This window comes from Coenobita brevimanus, chromosome 110 (assembly GCF_032717465.1).
Source record: "Coenobita brevimanus isolate Jiangsu-jjx chromosome 110, ASM3271746v2, whole genome shotgun sequence".
In the NCBI taxonomy this organism is placed as follows: domain Eukaryota; kingdom Metazoa; phylum Arthropoda; class Malacostraca; order Decapoda; family Coenobitidae; genus Coenobita; species Coenobita brevimanus.
Genome location: NC_137063.1, coordinates 27,566,300 through 27,584,724, shown reverse-complemented (window position 1 = coordinate 27,584,724; position 18,425 = coordinate 27,566,300). Strand labels below are relative to the sequence as shown.

Here is an 18,425-nt window from a genome sequence, read left to right as displayed (position 1 = left end):
TCACTGTGCATTCTGTGACTTCATTCCTCTCAAACACCATAACTTTACTCTTGTTTACATTAACTTTCAGATTCCTCTTCTTACACACTGTCCCAAATTCATTCACCAAACCTTGCAACTCCCATTCATCTTCTCTCAACATTACTGTATCATCAGCAAACAGCAACACCGGAATCTTCCACACCTCACCCTCATTCATTAAAGCCACCCTCGCATCCACTGCCCTACCTTGCATCTCCTTTACAACCGCATCCATGAATATATTAAACAGCCATGGAGACATCACACATCCGTTTCAGTCCCACATTTAGATCAAAGAACTCACTCAGCTCACCATCCACTCGCACCGCAGCCCTAGCTCCCTTGTACATACTCTTCACAGCACTCAACAATTTCCCATCCAATCCATTTATTCTTAAAACCTTCCATGTACCTTGCCTATCTACTCTGTCATGTGCTTTCTCCAAGTCCATGAAGGCAGCATGCACTTTCTTTCCCTTCTCTAGATACTTCTCCATTAAACATCTTAGAACAAATATCTGATCTACACACCCTTTCCCCTTCCTAAAGCCCCCTTGTTTTTTTCCAACTAGGTCCTCTGTCATATGCCTAACCCTATCAATAAGTAGTCTACCATATATTTTTCCAGTCACACTAAGAAAGCAAATACCCCCATGGTTACCAAACACTTCTCTCTCCCCTTTTCCTTTGTATAAATGAACAATTATACCTGATTTCCAGTCCTCTGGAACCCTTCCCTCTTCCCAAGCCAATCTCCACAACTTCCATATCCACTCCACAACAATCTCACCCCCATACTTCAGCATTTCACCACACATTTCATCAATTCCTGGGGCCTTTCCCATCTTGATCATCTTCATTGCTTCAACTACTTCTGCCCTACTGATCTCTTCCTCCCTCCCCTCATCTCTTCTTCTCCCAGCCATTCCCCAACCACTTATACTCGCACTTCTCTCACTCTTTACATTCAACAAATCCTCAAAGTGCTCCTTCCATCTCCTCATTTTTCTCTCTCTTCTCCACTAACAATCTATTATTCCTATCTTTCACTCCTCTACTGTTTCCCCTTTCACACTGCCTTACTTTCTTTACCTCCTTCCAAAACAATTTCTTACTCTCCCTCCATTTCACAATCAGATTCCTTCCAAACTCTTCACCCACTCTCTTCTTACTCTCCTTCACCAGTCTCTTCACCTCCCTTCTCCTAACCACATATACCTCTCTCTTCTCTCTCTCATCTTCTCCCCTACCTATACTTGCTAGCCATTCACTACATGCCTTCTTTTGTTCCACAGCTCGTTTCACCTCATCATTCCACCATGCTGTCCCTTGCACACCCCTGCATCTCCGCCTCACTCCACAAACCACCTCGCATGCTGCACCCATCTCTTCCATGAATATCTTACATACTTCTTCCACCCCTTCCAAGAGCTCTAACTCATACCTTCCCAATCTTTCTTCCACTATGCTATTATACTCTGCCATTTTCTCACTCTCTTGCAACTTCTCCACTCTTTTCACAGGAGCTGTTTCCTCCTGTCTTCCCCTTCGTCCCTTCACCCATTTTCTTTGCAGCCTTACCTTGGCCATCAGTAAGTGATGGTCCAAGATTCTATTCCCTCACCCTCTCCACACTCTTGCATCCAAAACTTGCCTTTCCATTCGCTCATCCACACACATGTAATCTATCACTGCCTTTCGTTCAACAAGTTTACCGTTCATCCCTCTCATGACTCTCCATGTATACCTGTGGATCATCTTATGCCGGAAGAAGGTGTTGGCTATTGCCAACCCCTTACAAGCACAGATGTCCACCAAAGCACTACCATTCCCATCTACTTTAGCTGGCACAGCCTACTGACCAACCACTCAAAAAAAAAAAAAAAAAAAAAAAAAAAAAAAAAAAAACTGCCTATACACTATTGCATTTACAGTACCCTAATTTTGACACTGTTTTCTGGTTATTCTGCCACATTTAGACATCAAAACAGACACATAAGAATATCCAAAATAATTTATAACACCAAGGAAACCATGGAAAAAAAAAAAAAAAAAAAAAAAAAAAAAACAAAAAACATCCTACCTATACACTACTGTATGTATAGTACCCCTCCTTTTTTTGACACTGTTTTCCAGTCATTCTGCCATATTTAGAAATCAAAACACACATAGGAATATCCACTGTAATTTTTAACACCAAGAAAACCATGAAAAAATAAATAAATAAATAAATAAATACAAACACCAAAACACCCTACCAATACACTACTGTATGTAATAGTATCCCTCCTAATTTTGCCACTGTTTTCAGGCCAATCTGCCATATTTTGACCTCAAAACACACATGGGAATATCCTAAATAAATTTAAACACCAGGGAAATTATGAAAAAAAAATTGAGGTTCCCTGCCAAAAAACATTCAATTGGGGTACTTACCAACCAGTGCACCATACACAGGCTTCATAAACCACATACCTCCAGCAGGTCTACAGTTGTCCCATGTGGTCTAGTGGCTAACCTTCGGATTTAGCAAAGGCTGAAGAACTCCTCCTCCTCCTCCTCTACCTGCTGAAGCTGAGCGATGAGTGGTGACGTATGGCACAGCAATGGTGGCCTACCCGCCTCAGAAGACTCCGAAGACAGCTGCAAACTTACGTCCAACAGAGACTCAACGGCTATCAATGTGCTCAGTTGCGGGTCCAATGGTGAAAGGGGGAAATATGGTGGTGGTGGTAGTGAGAATGGGTTGGCACTCCTGGGGGTGGCAGGCATGAAGATGGAGTCGCTCCTGGCCTGATGACAGGACCGACAATTCTGCCGGAGGATGACAGCGTCCCTGACTGTCTGCAGCTCCATCGACAGGCTGAGCAATACCAACTCCCTGTCACGTTGCGGGTGCTTGACGTACTCCAGCACCTCCTCCAGACTGGCTCATGGGGCACTGAGACGAGGGAGTGATGGAGTTGCGGGGGGTTGGCAGTCGGGGTCCACATCGGTATTACTGCCCTCTTTTGTGCCCACAAAAGCAGCAGCGGTGATCTCATCAGACATGGTCTGATAACCAGGACTGCTGCTGTCGTTGTCCAGCATCCCTCACATCGTCAACGTCCACCTGCTCTCCTGCTGTTCGAAGACAGCAGTGGAAATCATCATGTCAAACTCCTCAATGTCGTGCTTGGCTCTGATTTCCTGGAGGAGACAAAAGCAACTGCTTTTAAGGGTTTTCACAGAGACTTCCCTCCACACATTCACCCAGTTGAACACTGCAGACTTCAGGTCGTAATGCAGAAAATTCTGCAAGGTATGCTCCCCATGTGTGTCCTCATCCTCAAGCATCACCTTCGCCTTGTTGAATAACTTCTGCCGGTACAGTCTCTTCGCAACCATGATAATACCCTGGTTCATTGACTAAATCAGAGCAGTTGTATTAGGTGGCAGAAACATGCACCTAATGTGCCCGTCATCAACAACCAAATCCTTCTCAGAATGATGCGCGGGGACAATGTCCAGGTGCAGAAGTGCCTTCACCTTGTCGCAAGCGATACCAAGGACCTCCGTCTGATAACAGATAATACATCCATCCATCCATCATCCAATCCTACGTTGCCCCATGAGGAGCATAGATGCCCGGGGCTAGGCAAGTAAGTCCTGACATTTGAGAGTAACCAGCCTCACTCATCCATGAGTGGCATTACATGAGCAATAAACCCCAACCATCCCTTGGATATAACCCTTCACCAGCTCACTGCAATTGGAGCGCAATAATTACCCACTAAACCACCAGGCGCCAAAATTTGGTTATATGGTTACCACCCAGCATAGTAAATGGTTTCCTGGTGTACAGGAAACCATTTGGCCTGTCACTCAGTGTAGAGTCACCCACAGGCAGAAGGAAGAGGAAAGAATGAAGGAAAGAAAGAAGAGGAGCGAGTGTAAAGTCATCTGTGGGCAGAAGGACGAGGAAAGAATGAAGGAAAGAGAGGCAGAAGAGGATGGAAGGAAAGAAGAATGGAGGAAAGGAAAGGGCAGACACCTGAGAGCAGCACTACAACAAGTAACTGGATGGTGAGCGCCCCTACCTACCACCAAAAACAGATAATCTTGACAAAGTGTCTGGAACCAGTCTCTGAAGATCTTGGTGGTAAACCAGGCCTTCACAGAATGGAACAACACAACAGGCAGACTATCCATCAACCCACGGAGACAATGTGGTTGTTTTGCATGCCCAACAGTAGCAGGTTTGGGGCGGTGCATCCCGTTAGCATTGGCACAATAAAAAACAGACACGTTGTTTGGATACCTTACAACCAGACACAGTCTTCTTCTCCTCTGCAACAGTGTTGATGGGCAACGACTGGTAGATTAGACCAGTTTCATCGGCATTATAGACCTGAACAAGGGCAAGGCCCTCGTCCTTGATCAGGGGCTGCACTTTCTGGGAAAACGAGTCAACATCCTCCGCTGCTGCATTCAAAGCCTCACCACGTGCCTTATGGCCTCAGTCCATGGCGAATATTGAAGCAAAAGAGCCACCCTTCAGAAACCTTGAAGTCATGTACGTTGTGCAGGTGTGCAAACTTCTCAACTGCAGCCTTCACCTCGGTCCCATGCACAAGTGCACTGGCAGCATGTTGCTGGTGAAACAACAACAAAGTTGACTGGTCGATAACAGTGTGCCGGGCCTAGGCCATGACCTTCCTGTTGCTCTTACGTGTGCTTTCGCTGAAGTCCCGTCCATACTGCATAAGCTGGTCGAGTGACTTCTTGATGTCAAACAAAGTTGAACACGGTAGATCACATTCCCGCAGTATGCATCCTGTGGTCCAGCCTGTGTCAACCTTGCTTAATATCTCAAGTTTCTTCTCCAGGGTCAAAACCTTCCTCTTCCGCTTCTCAGGTGGTGGTGGGGCCATCACCACTAACACAAGAATGCAGCAAAGGAGGGACACAACTTGACGGAGGTAGGTGACCACCACAAACGCAACCGCATTCACAGCCATACTTGCAAGCATTACCACTCACGAGGGAGACTAAGGCAGGAACTGAGGAGCGGGCTTGCAGGCCGGCAAGCAGTACAGCGCTGCCATATTGCATCCCACGCTTACCTCCAAGCACAGAAGAAGCAACACGCAGCAAACTGACATCTGCATACAAGGTTCATTTCTGTTTGCCCTGACAGGGGTTGTCACGTGACGACAACAGTGGATGACCAGTACATCACCACCTCAGGCAGTGTATGACTAATGTGGCCTGCCAGGCGACTCTGACCATTTGGTAGAGAAGCAGACAGGCACACGTGGTGGGGGGTTTCATACTAATCCCAGTGGCTGGGGGACTCCAGGCATTCGGTGAAGAGGCAGATGGGAGCTGTAACCATACATTTACTTGTGGATTGTGGTCTGTGTTACAGGCGTGGTTGCCATTCAGAAACACAACTCCCAGTGACTGGGCAACTTTGGACGTTCGGTAGAGAGGCGGATGGCCACTGTCATCGAACATGTACTCATGGCTTGTGGCCTGTGTTCAACACACGGTGGCATTTGGGAAAGACATCCAGTGACCAGGCAAATTTGGACATTCAGTGGGGATGCGTACGGACATTTTGACACCTTTTGTGGATTACTGTCAATATTACTCGGGTGGTGGAGGTTCAATGGGAGTGATCGGACCAGCATGCGACTTTGACCATCCAGTGCAGGGGCAGACGGACATTTTAGCTCAGGTTGTGGGTTACGGCCTATTTCCCGTTCATGGCTAGAGTCCAACAGCCACGATACCGAATGTTTGAACATGCGGCTGGCCAGCTACTCCTTACCTATACAGTATTTCTGTGCTATCCTATCTCACTCTCTTCCCTCTATCTCTCTCAAGTACCTGTCCAACCCAACCCTTGTCTCATAATTACTGAGGACACAGTTCTTTCCCCTCTACCCCACTGCCTTTCTACTCAATACCTACTTCTGTACTATCCTCTCTCTCTCTCTCTCTCTCTTCCAGATTAAAGCCCACTATTGTCTCCATTCCTCCACTTATCTCCCCCCCCCAACACACACACGTCACCCAGTCCGGCAAGAACGTGTACATCTGGCAACACCGCAAAGACCATGGTGGCTAGGGACAAAAGCATGACACAACATGTAACCATGCGCAGCCACTTAGAAAGTGGATACTAAACGTACCCATTTTGAGTCTCGCGTAATTATGAAATATTAGTGGTATTATAAAATAATGGGGGATATTTAATGTTCGTGTTACTGTAAGATCATTGCTTCATTTTCTCTTAAATCACAACTCTGCTTGATTTTTTCTGGACATCTCAAGGCTCAAAAACGCATCCCTGTACTTTACACGTTAAATCTACTCCGAGATACGATATCCCACCTAGCGATGGGTTTTTACATAACCAATTGCATCGTTAAACTGGGGTATGCCTGTATTGCTATAAATGGTAAACCATTACCTTAGCTGGTGTTTATACTATAAAATAAGCTAATAAAAACAAAAGTGATAAGTGAAAGTAGAGAAATGCTGTCAGAATGAAGTGTTCTGGAGTGCAACTTACCTTCATATAAATTCCCACCATCCTAATGCAAAATTTTGTCAGCACCTTCCAAGAGTTAAGCATATGTCTAGATGCAGAATTTCATGAGCTTTCTTGTGGATTTTGCGGAATTTCGATAAGACTAATAGCAGTCGAATTAATCGCAAAAAAAATTTAAATACGAGTCAGTGTTATCACCATGGAGGAGGTTAGGGACTGAGGAAGTGAGGGGGAAGCTGGGAGGGTATGGAGAAGGAAGGGCAGGGGGGAAGAAGCGAGGCTGTGGACAGGATTTTCACCCTTCTGTCGTGAGGTAGATGGACGCTTTTACCGTACATTTACTCATAGCTTGCAGTCTGTTGGACGCCGAGTGGCCATGTGGAAATACAACTCAAGGTGACCGGGCGACTTTGGACATTCGGTAGGGAGGCGGAGGGCCGCTGTCACCGAACTCGTACTCGTGGCTTGTGGTATGTGTTACACTTTCAATGGCAATTAGGAAAGACTTAGGCCAGTGGCCATGTGAATTTGGACATTCAGTGGAGATGCATATGGACATTTTGACATTGCTTGTGGGTTACAGTCATATTACCAGGGTGCTAGACGTTTGTTGCAAGCGATCGGATGAGCAAAGTGACTTTGAACATTCAGTACAGGGGCGGATGGATATTTTAGCTTTGGTTGTGGGTTACAGCCTACTTCCTGCTCACAGCTCAAGCCCAGCAGACACAGTGTCAAATGTCTGAACAAGTCAGCTAGCTGGCCGAAGTTTTCGGAGACTTTTACGTCTGGATAATAATAAGTAAATTCAGATAATGGTTTAATACAGCCAAGGTCCAGCATCCGGATAATGAGCAAGCCTGGATACTAGTGTATATGTATACACAGTAATCACTCGTTTATCCAGAAATAATATAGCCAAAAGCATGTCCGGGTAGTGGCAATATTATTCCCACTATACCCAGACCCTACCAATAACTGACCTCCAACCTGTACCTAAACCTATTTGTACAGTACCTCTGCTTACTCTGGCAGTGCTTTCCGGTCATGCTGGGATATTTAGACATCAAAAGACACATAGGAATATCCAAAGTAATGCTAAACACCAAGAAAACCATGCAAAAAGAACATTGAAAACCAAAGATAATCCTACCTACACACTACTGTACGTACAGTACCCCTCCTAATTTTGGCACTGTTTGCAAGTCAATCTGCCATATTTAGACATCAAAACACACATATGAATAACCAAAGTAATGCTTAAAAAAAAAAAAAAAAAAAAAAAAAAAAAAAAAAATGAAAACCAAAAAAGACCCTATCTATACACTACTGTGTGTACAATCCCCCTCCTAATTTTGGCACTGTTTTCAGGTCAATCTGCCATATTCAGACATGAACACACATATACGAATATCCATATTAATGCTAAAAATTATGGAAACAATGCATAAACAACAGAAATCCACAAAAACCTGAAGACGACTTGAAAATTAATGACATGTGATCAGTGATAGCTCCCAGGGCTCAAAAAAAAAAAAAAAAAAAAAAAAAAAAAAAAAAAAAATCCATGGCCAATTATGACACCAGAAATTGGTTATATTTCTTATAAATGTATACCATCATCATCGCTGGTATTTATACTATAAGATATGCTAACAAAAACACATAAAACTGATATGTAAAAGTACAGAAATCAAGTGAGAACAAAGTGTTCAGGAGTAAAGCTTACCTTCATATAAAATCCCACCATCCTAGTGCAAAATTTTGCCAGGACCTTCCAAGAGTTAAGCATATGTCCAGATGCAGAATTTCATGAGCTTTCTCGTGGATTTTGCAGAATTTTGATACAACCAATAGTAGCGGAATAAATCGCAAAAAAAATTAAAAACTCATGAGTTAGTGTTATCACCAAGAAAGAGGGTAGGTAGTGAGGGGGAAGCAGGACGAGTATGGAGAGAGAGAGGGAGAGAGAGAGAGAGAGAGAGAGAGAGCACAGAAGGGAAGAACTTTGTGTCATTAGTAATTATGGGATTAAGGCTGGATTGAAGAGGCACGTATGGCAAAGGGTAAAAGGGCTTCAGACAAAGAGATAGAGGAGGGGGAGGTCATTATAACTCTGGTTCAAATTGTGTGGTGTGGGAACAGCAACATTCATGAATTTTTACATATAGCTAACATCAGTGCAGTAACTGTGAACAGGTTTTGTGACTGTCATAGGGATCTCCTGACGACTCAGGATCAGAAAAATTCGGCTCTTACAGTATGTGACAGGTTTGATGTTAATCCAGTAGCTGAGTCCATGTAAATTAAGTTTTCATACAAATTATACTGCTTGGTTGACTTACTTGTTATTTAAAAGCATAAATAAATACCAGTTGATGGTCAGTGTTCACTGTTCGTGGACCTGAATGCAATGCCAATGGCATTTCCTGAAGAATTTCATATGTTTGGGGGAAAATATGTGGTTTCCAGGAAACTAACCCCCTATTTTACATGTAATATGTCACCATTTAATAGGAAATTGATTTAACAAGAGGTTCCATGTAACCTATCTCATGTTATACACAGACTCCACTGTCGTAAACTGTACCCCAAAATGACAATGTTCACCCAACCTATGACTAAAACACATTAATCTAAGTCTAAAAATAGTTTGTGAATTAACCTAACACAAAATTTAAGTCTAAAAGATAATCAAATAAAAACAGAACAAAACACATCATTATAACGGTTTTGGACAGCGTTCGGCAGGGTAGGGTGGTATCACTACCCCCAGAGCTATGCTGCAGTATCGCATCTGGGGGTATCATATCTCGGGGTCCGCCTGAGGCATACCCCAGTTTAACAATGCAATTGGTTCAGTAAAAACCCATTGCTAGACAGGGTATCATATAACAGGGTAGATTTAACATGTAAAGTATAGGGATGCACTTTTGAGCCTTGGGTTTCCCCACCAACCAAGTCCTAAACCCACCCAAATGAGTCCAAAAACAAATTTCTTGCTAACCTAAACCCCCAAATAGCTTTAAAACAAGCTAAACTAAGCCTAAATGCAGTTTATAACTCACCTAAACCCAAAAATAAAATATAAAAATCATCAAAAAATTTTTTTCATTCATTCATTGCCAGACGCCATGTATCCCAAACGGGGTGGCCAAGGGCTTAGAGTTAATTGTTTTACAGGGAGGGGCACTAATCCTCCACCAACCCCACTTGATCCACCTCCCAAAATTAGCCTTCAGATCTGGCCAAAGTATTGTCTAGACTACCAGATACGGACAGATGGTCAACACTTCTGAACAAGGATACCACAATACACAGTCTGCATGTCAAAAAGGAAGTGAAAGTATAAATTAAGATGTGGATTATCACTTAAATACTACTATGAATATATGGCAATGATGACCGAGGTAACTCTGGCTGTCTGGTCTGTTAAAGGTAGCTATGTCTAGACCAGGAGACAACAGGATGGGCAGTTAAATATTACCTCTTATGTTCAAATTATTTCAAAGGTTCAAACTGTCCTTGGCCACTTTGAATTTTCAGGATAATGGAGTTATGTATTTTTTTTTTCTCTCTCTCTAAATGTAAATCCTTAACCCCTTCAATTCAATGACTTTATATTACTGCCACCAGCAGACAATTCTATTCAGTTACCGTATAGACTTTCCCACTAACTCTTCACTACTAGAGGTTTATTGTAAGTTTAATTAAATGTCTGGTCATAGCAAACACAAAATAAAAGATACTTTATAGCAAACAATAATTTATTATTATTTTTTCTCTCTCTCTCTATATATAGCTCCAGGTGAGTAAACTATAGACAAGAAATTTGGACAATGTTAATTCATTTCTGGCCAGGTAGGGTCTTGGTTAATTTTGATCAATTCTGTTAACGTTACATATATAACTACAAGTTTTATGGCAGCTCCCAGACTGCTGGAAGAGTTACTAACAGCCTTTTAAGTTAAACAACTTGTAAAAATTGACACGCAGGATACCATGAAATCATAGCTGAAATTGTACTATGAAAAAAATCATAACTTGTTAATTTAATAAGGATAATGAATATATATAATGTATAAAAGGGCACAGTACTGTTCTTAAAATAGTACTGTATAGAAGTACTGTGCAATACCGGTAGGTGTGGTAGAGGTGCCCACCCCTCAGGGCCCCAGGAGCATATAATTAAAGGCAACTATGTAACAGCACACAACACAAGATTTCCCTGATTTTACCAACTATAAGTTTGGAAAAAATCAGAGTCGTGACTTACGAGGTCTTACGATAACACAAACATTTAACTTCCTCCAATATTTTATGATAACATGAATATCAATTAATTATGCGAGAGTCAAAATGAGTACATTTAGTATCCACTTTCTATGTGGCTGTGCTTGTTTACGTGTGTGTCATGCTTTTGTCCCTTGCCGCCACGGGTCTTCACAGTGTTGCCAGATGCACATGTTCTTACCAGACTGAACGATGCCTCGTGTGTGTGTGTGTGTGTGTGTGTGTGTGTGTGTGTGTGTGTGTGTGTGCATGCATGCATGCATGCATGCGTGTGTGGCAGGTCAGTCATACCAAGGAAGGATGAGGTCAGGTACACTGACAGGGAGGTGGGGGAGGGGGGCACCAGCCTTGTAATAAATTATCACCCAAAGGAATCATACAGCAAGGCTGAAAACTGCTGCATGTAAGAACACTTTCATTAACCCCTACACTGCGGCGATGTTTTTGCGCTCCTTGTGCGTCCCGCGAGGATATTCACACTCCGACTGACTTTTTAAAAATATTTGCCAAAAATCAATTATTAGTCCTAGAATATTATAATTATATGTGCATATGCCACATACCTTCAGCTTTCTCCTGGGATGTTTGTTGAGCCTTTGTCGAGTACTGTAGGACTTGTGGAGACTTCTGAAGTTGGGTAACGAATTCTCCACTGTACACTTCCTGACACCTCGTAATATGATTACCACAGCCTGATATTATCACTAGAAACACTATTCTATGATTATCAAGTAGTTTGGAATCCATACACCCAAAAAAAGCACTGTGAAAGCAATGAAAATTACAAGCGCGTACGAGCTTCCCACTTGCGCTCGTTCCCCACTGGTATTCAGTCCTTAATTATTCATAAATACACTCACACTTTATATTCCCATTATTTTATTACATTTATATATATATACAGTATTTATCCATAAGTTTCCTTCAGTAATAGTAGTTTATTTTCACTCCAGGCATTAACTTTCTCGTTCAGTAAACTAGCGTAGAGAGCAAAGCTTTGACTGTCATTACTCCAAGTAATTATACTCATATTCTTATATTAGTAATTATTTACATTTCTATTTCATTTACACTATGTTATACACTGTCACTTCTAGTAAATAAGGGCTCCTTTCCCTTGGAGCCAGGATGAACTTGGGACACTGAAGCACTCGTAGTTTATGACCATTTCCTCCACTGGCTCATCACACGATTCACCAGAAAGATTGTAGTCACTGTCCATCATTATCATGGATAAATTAGCCAGTTCACGCTCCACAGCAGAGTTATTTAGTCCTTTACCCCTTCCCACACGAGGTTTAATAAGGGTAGAGGTCACAGGGCGCTCTAGAAGCGGCGGAAATGGAGGGGAACGAGTGCTACATGCTTTCATCTCAAGAAACAACACTGAACTATGTGATGAGGCGGATATGGGGCCGCCAAGGGTTGACAAAGTCAGCGAGGTGACAGCTGTTAATTTATATGCTGTGAAATGATTGGCAGGAAATTAGGTAGTTCCAGGTGAATGTAAATATCACTTAGGCTTCTCCCTTCCTTTCTTATGTATATTTTTATTACGAGAATAGATTATACGGCATATTTCACGGGGAAACTACCAGGGAAAATTAGCGAACAAGTGCGCGAGGGGTGTTGCTAGGTGATAATTAGCCAACTCTGGGTGTATGGCACTATCAGTTACCTTATTTTTTTTTTGGTATATATTATTTTGTATAACAATAGGGCATAGGGCTTATTTCAATGGATGAAATCAGTGGAAAATTCCGGGGAAGATTTGCTTAGTGCAGTGTGGCCGGGCAGGCGAGAGGAGAGGGTAATGGAGGGGAGGTAGGGAGGGGAGTCAAGAATGGGGATAAATGGTTAAACTGTCAACAATGGATGGGAGTACAGATGACATTAGCAGTGCTGACTATTGTTGGACACTGGCAGTACTGATAGATGATACAAGCCACCACTTGAAAGCCCGGGAGAATTCAAAATAACACAGAATCGCAAAAGTGACACCCTGCGGTATGATCCATTGCGACCGAGCATCACGAAAGTGACGCCCTGCGGTTAAGGAGTTAACAAAATATAATAAATGGTCCTTGGATAAATCAGGAGTAAACTGTATGGCCAGCTGAACAGGGGGTTTCTCCTGATGGGAAGCTAGTGACAATCAAGGATCATGTTGCACAAGCTCTCAGGACTCAAGACTTTGATTATCCTCCTTTAATGACCATCTTCAGTGTTTTAATAATATATACCGGTACTAACTTTTTTCAATAACTATATACACTAAGGTACATGGCATACTACATGCACAAAATCTTTTCAAAATTAAAACATAAACCCATTCCTATACAGTAAATATGTATCCATCCATCATCCAATCCTATGTTGCCCCATGAGGAGCATAGGAGCCCAAGGCTAAACATTTAAGATGTGAATGACCAGCCTTACTCATCCCTGAGTGGCATTATGTGAGCAATAAACCCCAAACACCACTTGGATATAAACCTACACAGGCTCCATCCAATTGGAGCACTTTAATTACTCACTAAACCCTTTGGCACCATAATTTGGTTATACGGTTACCACCTAGTGTAGTAAATGGTTTCCTGGTGTACAGGAATCCACTTGGCTTGTCACTCACCCATAGGCAGAAGGTAGAGGAAAGAATGAAGGAAAGAAAGACACAAGAGGGAGTGTCAAATCACCCACAGGTAGAAGGAAGAGGAAAGAATGAAGGAAAGAAAGACAAAAAAGGAAGGAAGGAAGAGAGGAAAGGGCAGACACCCAAAGCAGCACTCCAATGAGTGGATGGTGAGCACCCTCACCTACCCCCAATAAATGTATATATACTCCATATTTATATGGAACTGCAAACACTAAAACACAATGAAACTAAACACAACAAAATAACAGACCTCTTTTGTATTCTCTTTAGAGCCAATCTTGCGGAATATCTCCGACAAAGTGTTGTGCGCTGACTTGCTGAGACGCTTAGGAGACTTGCCACTGTCTGCTGAATCATTGGATATCTGAGCCGCCGCCAGTCTGTTGCTGTCACCCTGTCCTCCATCGTCCTCAAGTTTGGGCTTCTGAAAGCATGGGTGGAGGAATCCAATGTTAAGTTTGGTGATGGCAGGTGGGAAGGATCAATATAATGTTTATAAGCAAAGTTCACTGGGAATGATGAGGAAGACTGAGAATGTGACTGCAAGATGCTAATGAAGAGGACAAGGGGGAAAAAAAAAAAAAAATGTACAGAAGTAAAGCTGAAGGCAAAAGAGGGAAGAAATCTGGCAATGTAAATGCAACAACAAAAAATGAGCTAAAAATAAACAAAATTTATGTAAAAATAATGAGGAAGAATTAGAATGTGATGGTGGGCATGAAAGGTTAACTGTAAACCGAATGAAAATAATGGAAAACCTAAGACAGAGAGGTTGTGCTATCTGTGCTGCATTAGTTCATGGGCCGGATACTCAATACGTTTAACAACGCCTTTTGTGCTAAAGGCGCCTTTACACATCGCCTTTTCGTGAAAGGTGCATACTCCAAAGCTCAGCTGTGTGTGGCCATACTGAAAAACACTCCTCATTAGTGCCTTATGGGACCGGCAGGGTCAGGGGAGCCCTTGCTATCAAAAGGTGCCTTCGCTGGACAACAAGTTGTGGATGATGTGTGTGCTGCTCCTCGCTCGTATTTAGATGAATTACTGCCTCACTACCTTATCAGGAGTGGAATGGTTTGCATCAAAAGTAGTCATTGGGTAGCAAAATATCATATTCTAATAATCATGACATAACTGGGGAATATGTATGGTACGTGGGTAGTGTCAACTCGGCGGTAGAGGCACATACTGTTGAATGCTGCTTCTTCAATACATTTGGCCATAATATGCTGCTATGTGTTTAATGTTATAACTGTTTGCTTAACGCATATAGGTATTTACATTCAGCAATATATTAACAGTTCAATGTGATTTCTGTTAGATCAGTCACTCCTAGTGTAAGCCTAACCCACCAGCTTCAGCTAGAGGTATTGCAGTACTTTAGTTAAAAGTATTTGAATATATTCAATTCTGACCCTAATAATTACTGATCTGAAGTAAGTCAGGCTGCCTATTTGCTGGTAAATTTTATATTCCAGGGAATGTGTGGAAAATGTAATTTCATGAAAACCCTAGTCAGTTTGTGAAATGGATTTTATTTAACTTAGGTTGGGTTGATCTCAGTTATATTAGTATCAATGAAGGTTGTAGTTAGGTGAGGTTAATATACAATATTATTTAAAATGGGTTAGGTTAGGTTAGGTAATGTTCAAGTAATGTTAGGTCCAGCTAGTATAGGTTTGTTTAAAAGTTATGACGGTCTTGCTAAGCTGGACAAAGCATATTCTAAATTAATCTAATCTAATCCAACCTAGCCATATTTAACTAAACCTGACCTGACTTTAACTGAAATCTAACCAAAATCATCCTGGTCTAAAACTCCATTTCACAGACTGACTAGTGAATTCAAAAAATGACTTTTCACAAATTTCCTATAACATTATAGGCTGTAACATGCTATTTCTATAGGCTGTAACATGCTATTTCTTGTTGCTATCTATCTACCTATATATCTATAACTATAACTATATCTATCTATCTATCTATATATATATATATATATATATATATATATATATACTGTATATAAAATGTGTGCACTAAATATTTAAAGAAGACATTCCTGAAGGTACTGTACAAACATGAACAGACAGTATCTTTATTTTGCGCAGTGAGAGGAAGTTACAGGTCCCTCAAAACTGAAGTTAGTGAGACTGAGTCCAAACTGATGTTTATTCACCATTCCCACAAAATATCTCTACGAAAACGGAAATAAGTCGGGACTACTGCGTCGTATCCTCGCTTCATGTTCTGTTTACGTCTGTCAACTGAGAGGAAATGCTGCTTTGTGACTGGCAGACACTTCCTAAGCGTATTTTTATAAAGCTGCTGTGATTGGCTGGGGTAACAAAGGCGCCTTCCGAGGGAAAGTTGCCTTTCCACGGAAAGGAACACAAAAGGTGCCTTTAGAACTGTTTGAGTATGGGAGTCGGAAGTGTCCTCAAAGGCACCTTTGACCTGCCGTACAAAAAGGTGCCTTTCATCTACTGGCACCATGGCTAAAGGCTCATTTTGAGTATCTGGCCCCATGACCCCAATTGTGAAAATTATGACTAGTTAAACTAACACATAAAAAATGTGGAAAATTCAACTGGGTTTGCAGTCCATGATTAGCAACTCTTATATATCTTTCTACACTCCCTTCTACCTAACCAATGACTAAGTTCTTACAGCTTTGGGAATTTGGCTGATAGTACTGTACAGTATTACACAAGATTACACAATGTAATAAGTACTTCAGTAGAGGTACTGAGCAAAGTGTTGTGGATAGGAAGGTGAGGAAGCTGGATAGCTAGGAGAGGCTTACTGGGGCCTGGATAGCATGATGATGTGCTGTTATGTTTACTTCTTTCTAATGGCATCTCATTCCCCTCCCCCCCTCTTCAATGCTCAATCAATCACTCATTGGTCACATCAATTCTGATTCAGAAATGTAATGCACTGGTCATACTGAGATAATTATGGCACCCTCTGACACAGTGATGTCAATTTTGTTTCTGTGTCAGCTATTCCTGTTCACTTGGCACCCACTTGATCAGCTATTTGACTTTGTTATTCACTCTTTTTTTTGACACTTCAGAGTATATACAGTATATAAAATAAGAAAAAAAATAATAATGCACAGATAACAGAGAGGGTAATTACACTCTGATTCAGGATGTTTGTCTACTTGTAATCAGCTGATGGTTATTTCCTGCTCGGCTTCTCATAAACAAGAAACAGAGGCACCAAGTCTTCCAATCTGTATAATTTATAAGGTAAACCATGAGATTTATATAAACCCTCAATGGCTGTGCCTCCAGAAATTTATGTGCTACCTGGCCAGCCCAGGGACCATTTTCTCAAACTTCTAAACTCAGCTTCTTTTTCTGACAGATGTGAAAAGAACTGTCTGCCACACCTGGCAATGTGTTTTTTTTTTAGCCTCCTAAACCCATTCTGTGATTCATTATGATTCGCAAAGAATTCATAAAATTACTGCACACGTGTCATTAACATGTCGACACATGGCCGAAAACAGCTAAGATGATGTGACCACCTGAGTTCTTGCGATGGTACAGCAGGGTCTTGTAAACATACCAGTGACCTTTGTTCCCTTCCCACAGTTGTTTGCAGCTTTTTACAGCTCATGCTAGCTCGACCTCACTGGCACTGGTACAGCAAAACATCATTCAATGCTGGCAGCTATTAACCCCTAACCGCCGGCTGACGTGTATAGCAGTCACGATTTTGGGCGCGGAGCAACACCGGTTGACGTGTATAGCCGCAAGCATCTTCCTGCCACCCTTTGAATTTTAACATCCTTACTCATCGACAGGACCACTTGGAGACGTGGGGATACTTTCATTTGAAAGAGGAAGAGTTGTTGATTCTTATGTGTCTAATTTTTTCTCTAGCTGTTATAGTTTGGCAGATATTAGGGTTTGATGTTAAGGTATTGTTTCCCGTCACGGATATCCCCTGTAGGGAGGAGCGTGCAACATCGGAAAACCCCTGGCGTGTAGGGGGTTAAGAAGTTAAATGTCCCCCCCCCCCCCCAATGAATGGTGAGTATTTCTATGAAAGTTCTTGAAGAGGAAAGGTCAGCTTTAGGCAAGAAGGCTCATACCACTTTGTTTCTCTGCATGTTAACTCCTGATATGACAGTGGTGTCAATTGATGCCATTCAGTGCCAATGCTGTTGGTGTCAATATAGCTCACATCATTAAAAAAAAAATGTGAAATATTTTGGGAAAGGAACGATGGTCTCTGGCATGTTTACACAAACCCTCTCAACCATCTCAAGAACTCAAAACTGTCGGCACCTGTACATTATGCACATCAACCACGTCTGGACGTACTATGTGACGCCTAAAAGGGTCATAGAAAGCTAAGGGGATGTCCTCTTTGCTTTTCTGACCTTTTTCAGGTGCCTAAGCATGGAGTCAGCAAGGTTCCTGAAGTTGTTCTAAAGTAAAAATCCAATTATTCAGAAGCTGATTATTCAGTAGATCCAGTAATTCAGCAGTTCTGAGAAACAGTCCCATTTACGAAAGTCTCTGATTGTTCAGCAGGTATTCCAAATCATCTTGGCAGTCCAGGAAGTGTTATCTGTGACTTGTAGGCTTACTGTATCATTACACTTGTATATGTTGATTAATTTCTATATTTTTCAGATTCAGATACAGTATTGTATTGATTACAGTATCATACAGTATACAGTACAGTAACCCCTCCAATTAATGGGTTACGTTCCAAACTCCCTCGTTAATTCTTGGAATTTGCTAATTCTTGATGCCTTCCTGAAAATGATATTACCGGTAATTGCATACCTTATGAACCACTGATACTGTAATGCATTACCAATAAATAAAAGTTTCTTGTTAAATCTGTTTCCCCGTTGTTTTTCACTGTTCGGCTGTGACACCTCTTGTT

The 18,425-nt window shown here is 41.9% G+C and overlaps 1 protein-coding gene across 1 annotated transcript in view; it reads right to left on the bottom strand.

The window, feature by feature from the left end:
• Positions 1-18,425, bottom strand: part of msps (msps cytoskeleton-associated protein 5) — a 608,635-nt gene that overhangs the window by 43,124 nt on the left and 547,086 nt on the right. Inside the window, exon 32 of the mRNA XM_080286226.1 lies at positions 13,762-13,935. Coding sequence (XP_080142352.1) covers positions 13,762-13,935 — 174 coding nt within the window. The remainder of the gene's footprint in view (positions 1-13,761; positions 13,936-18,425) is intronic.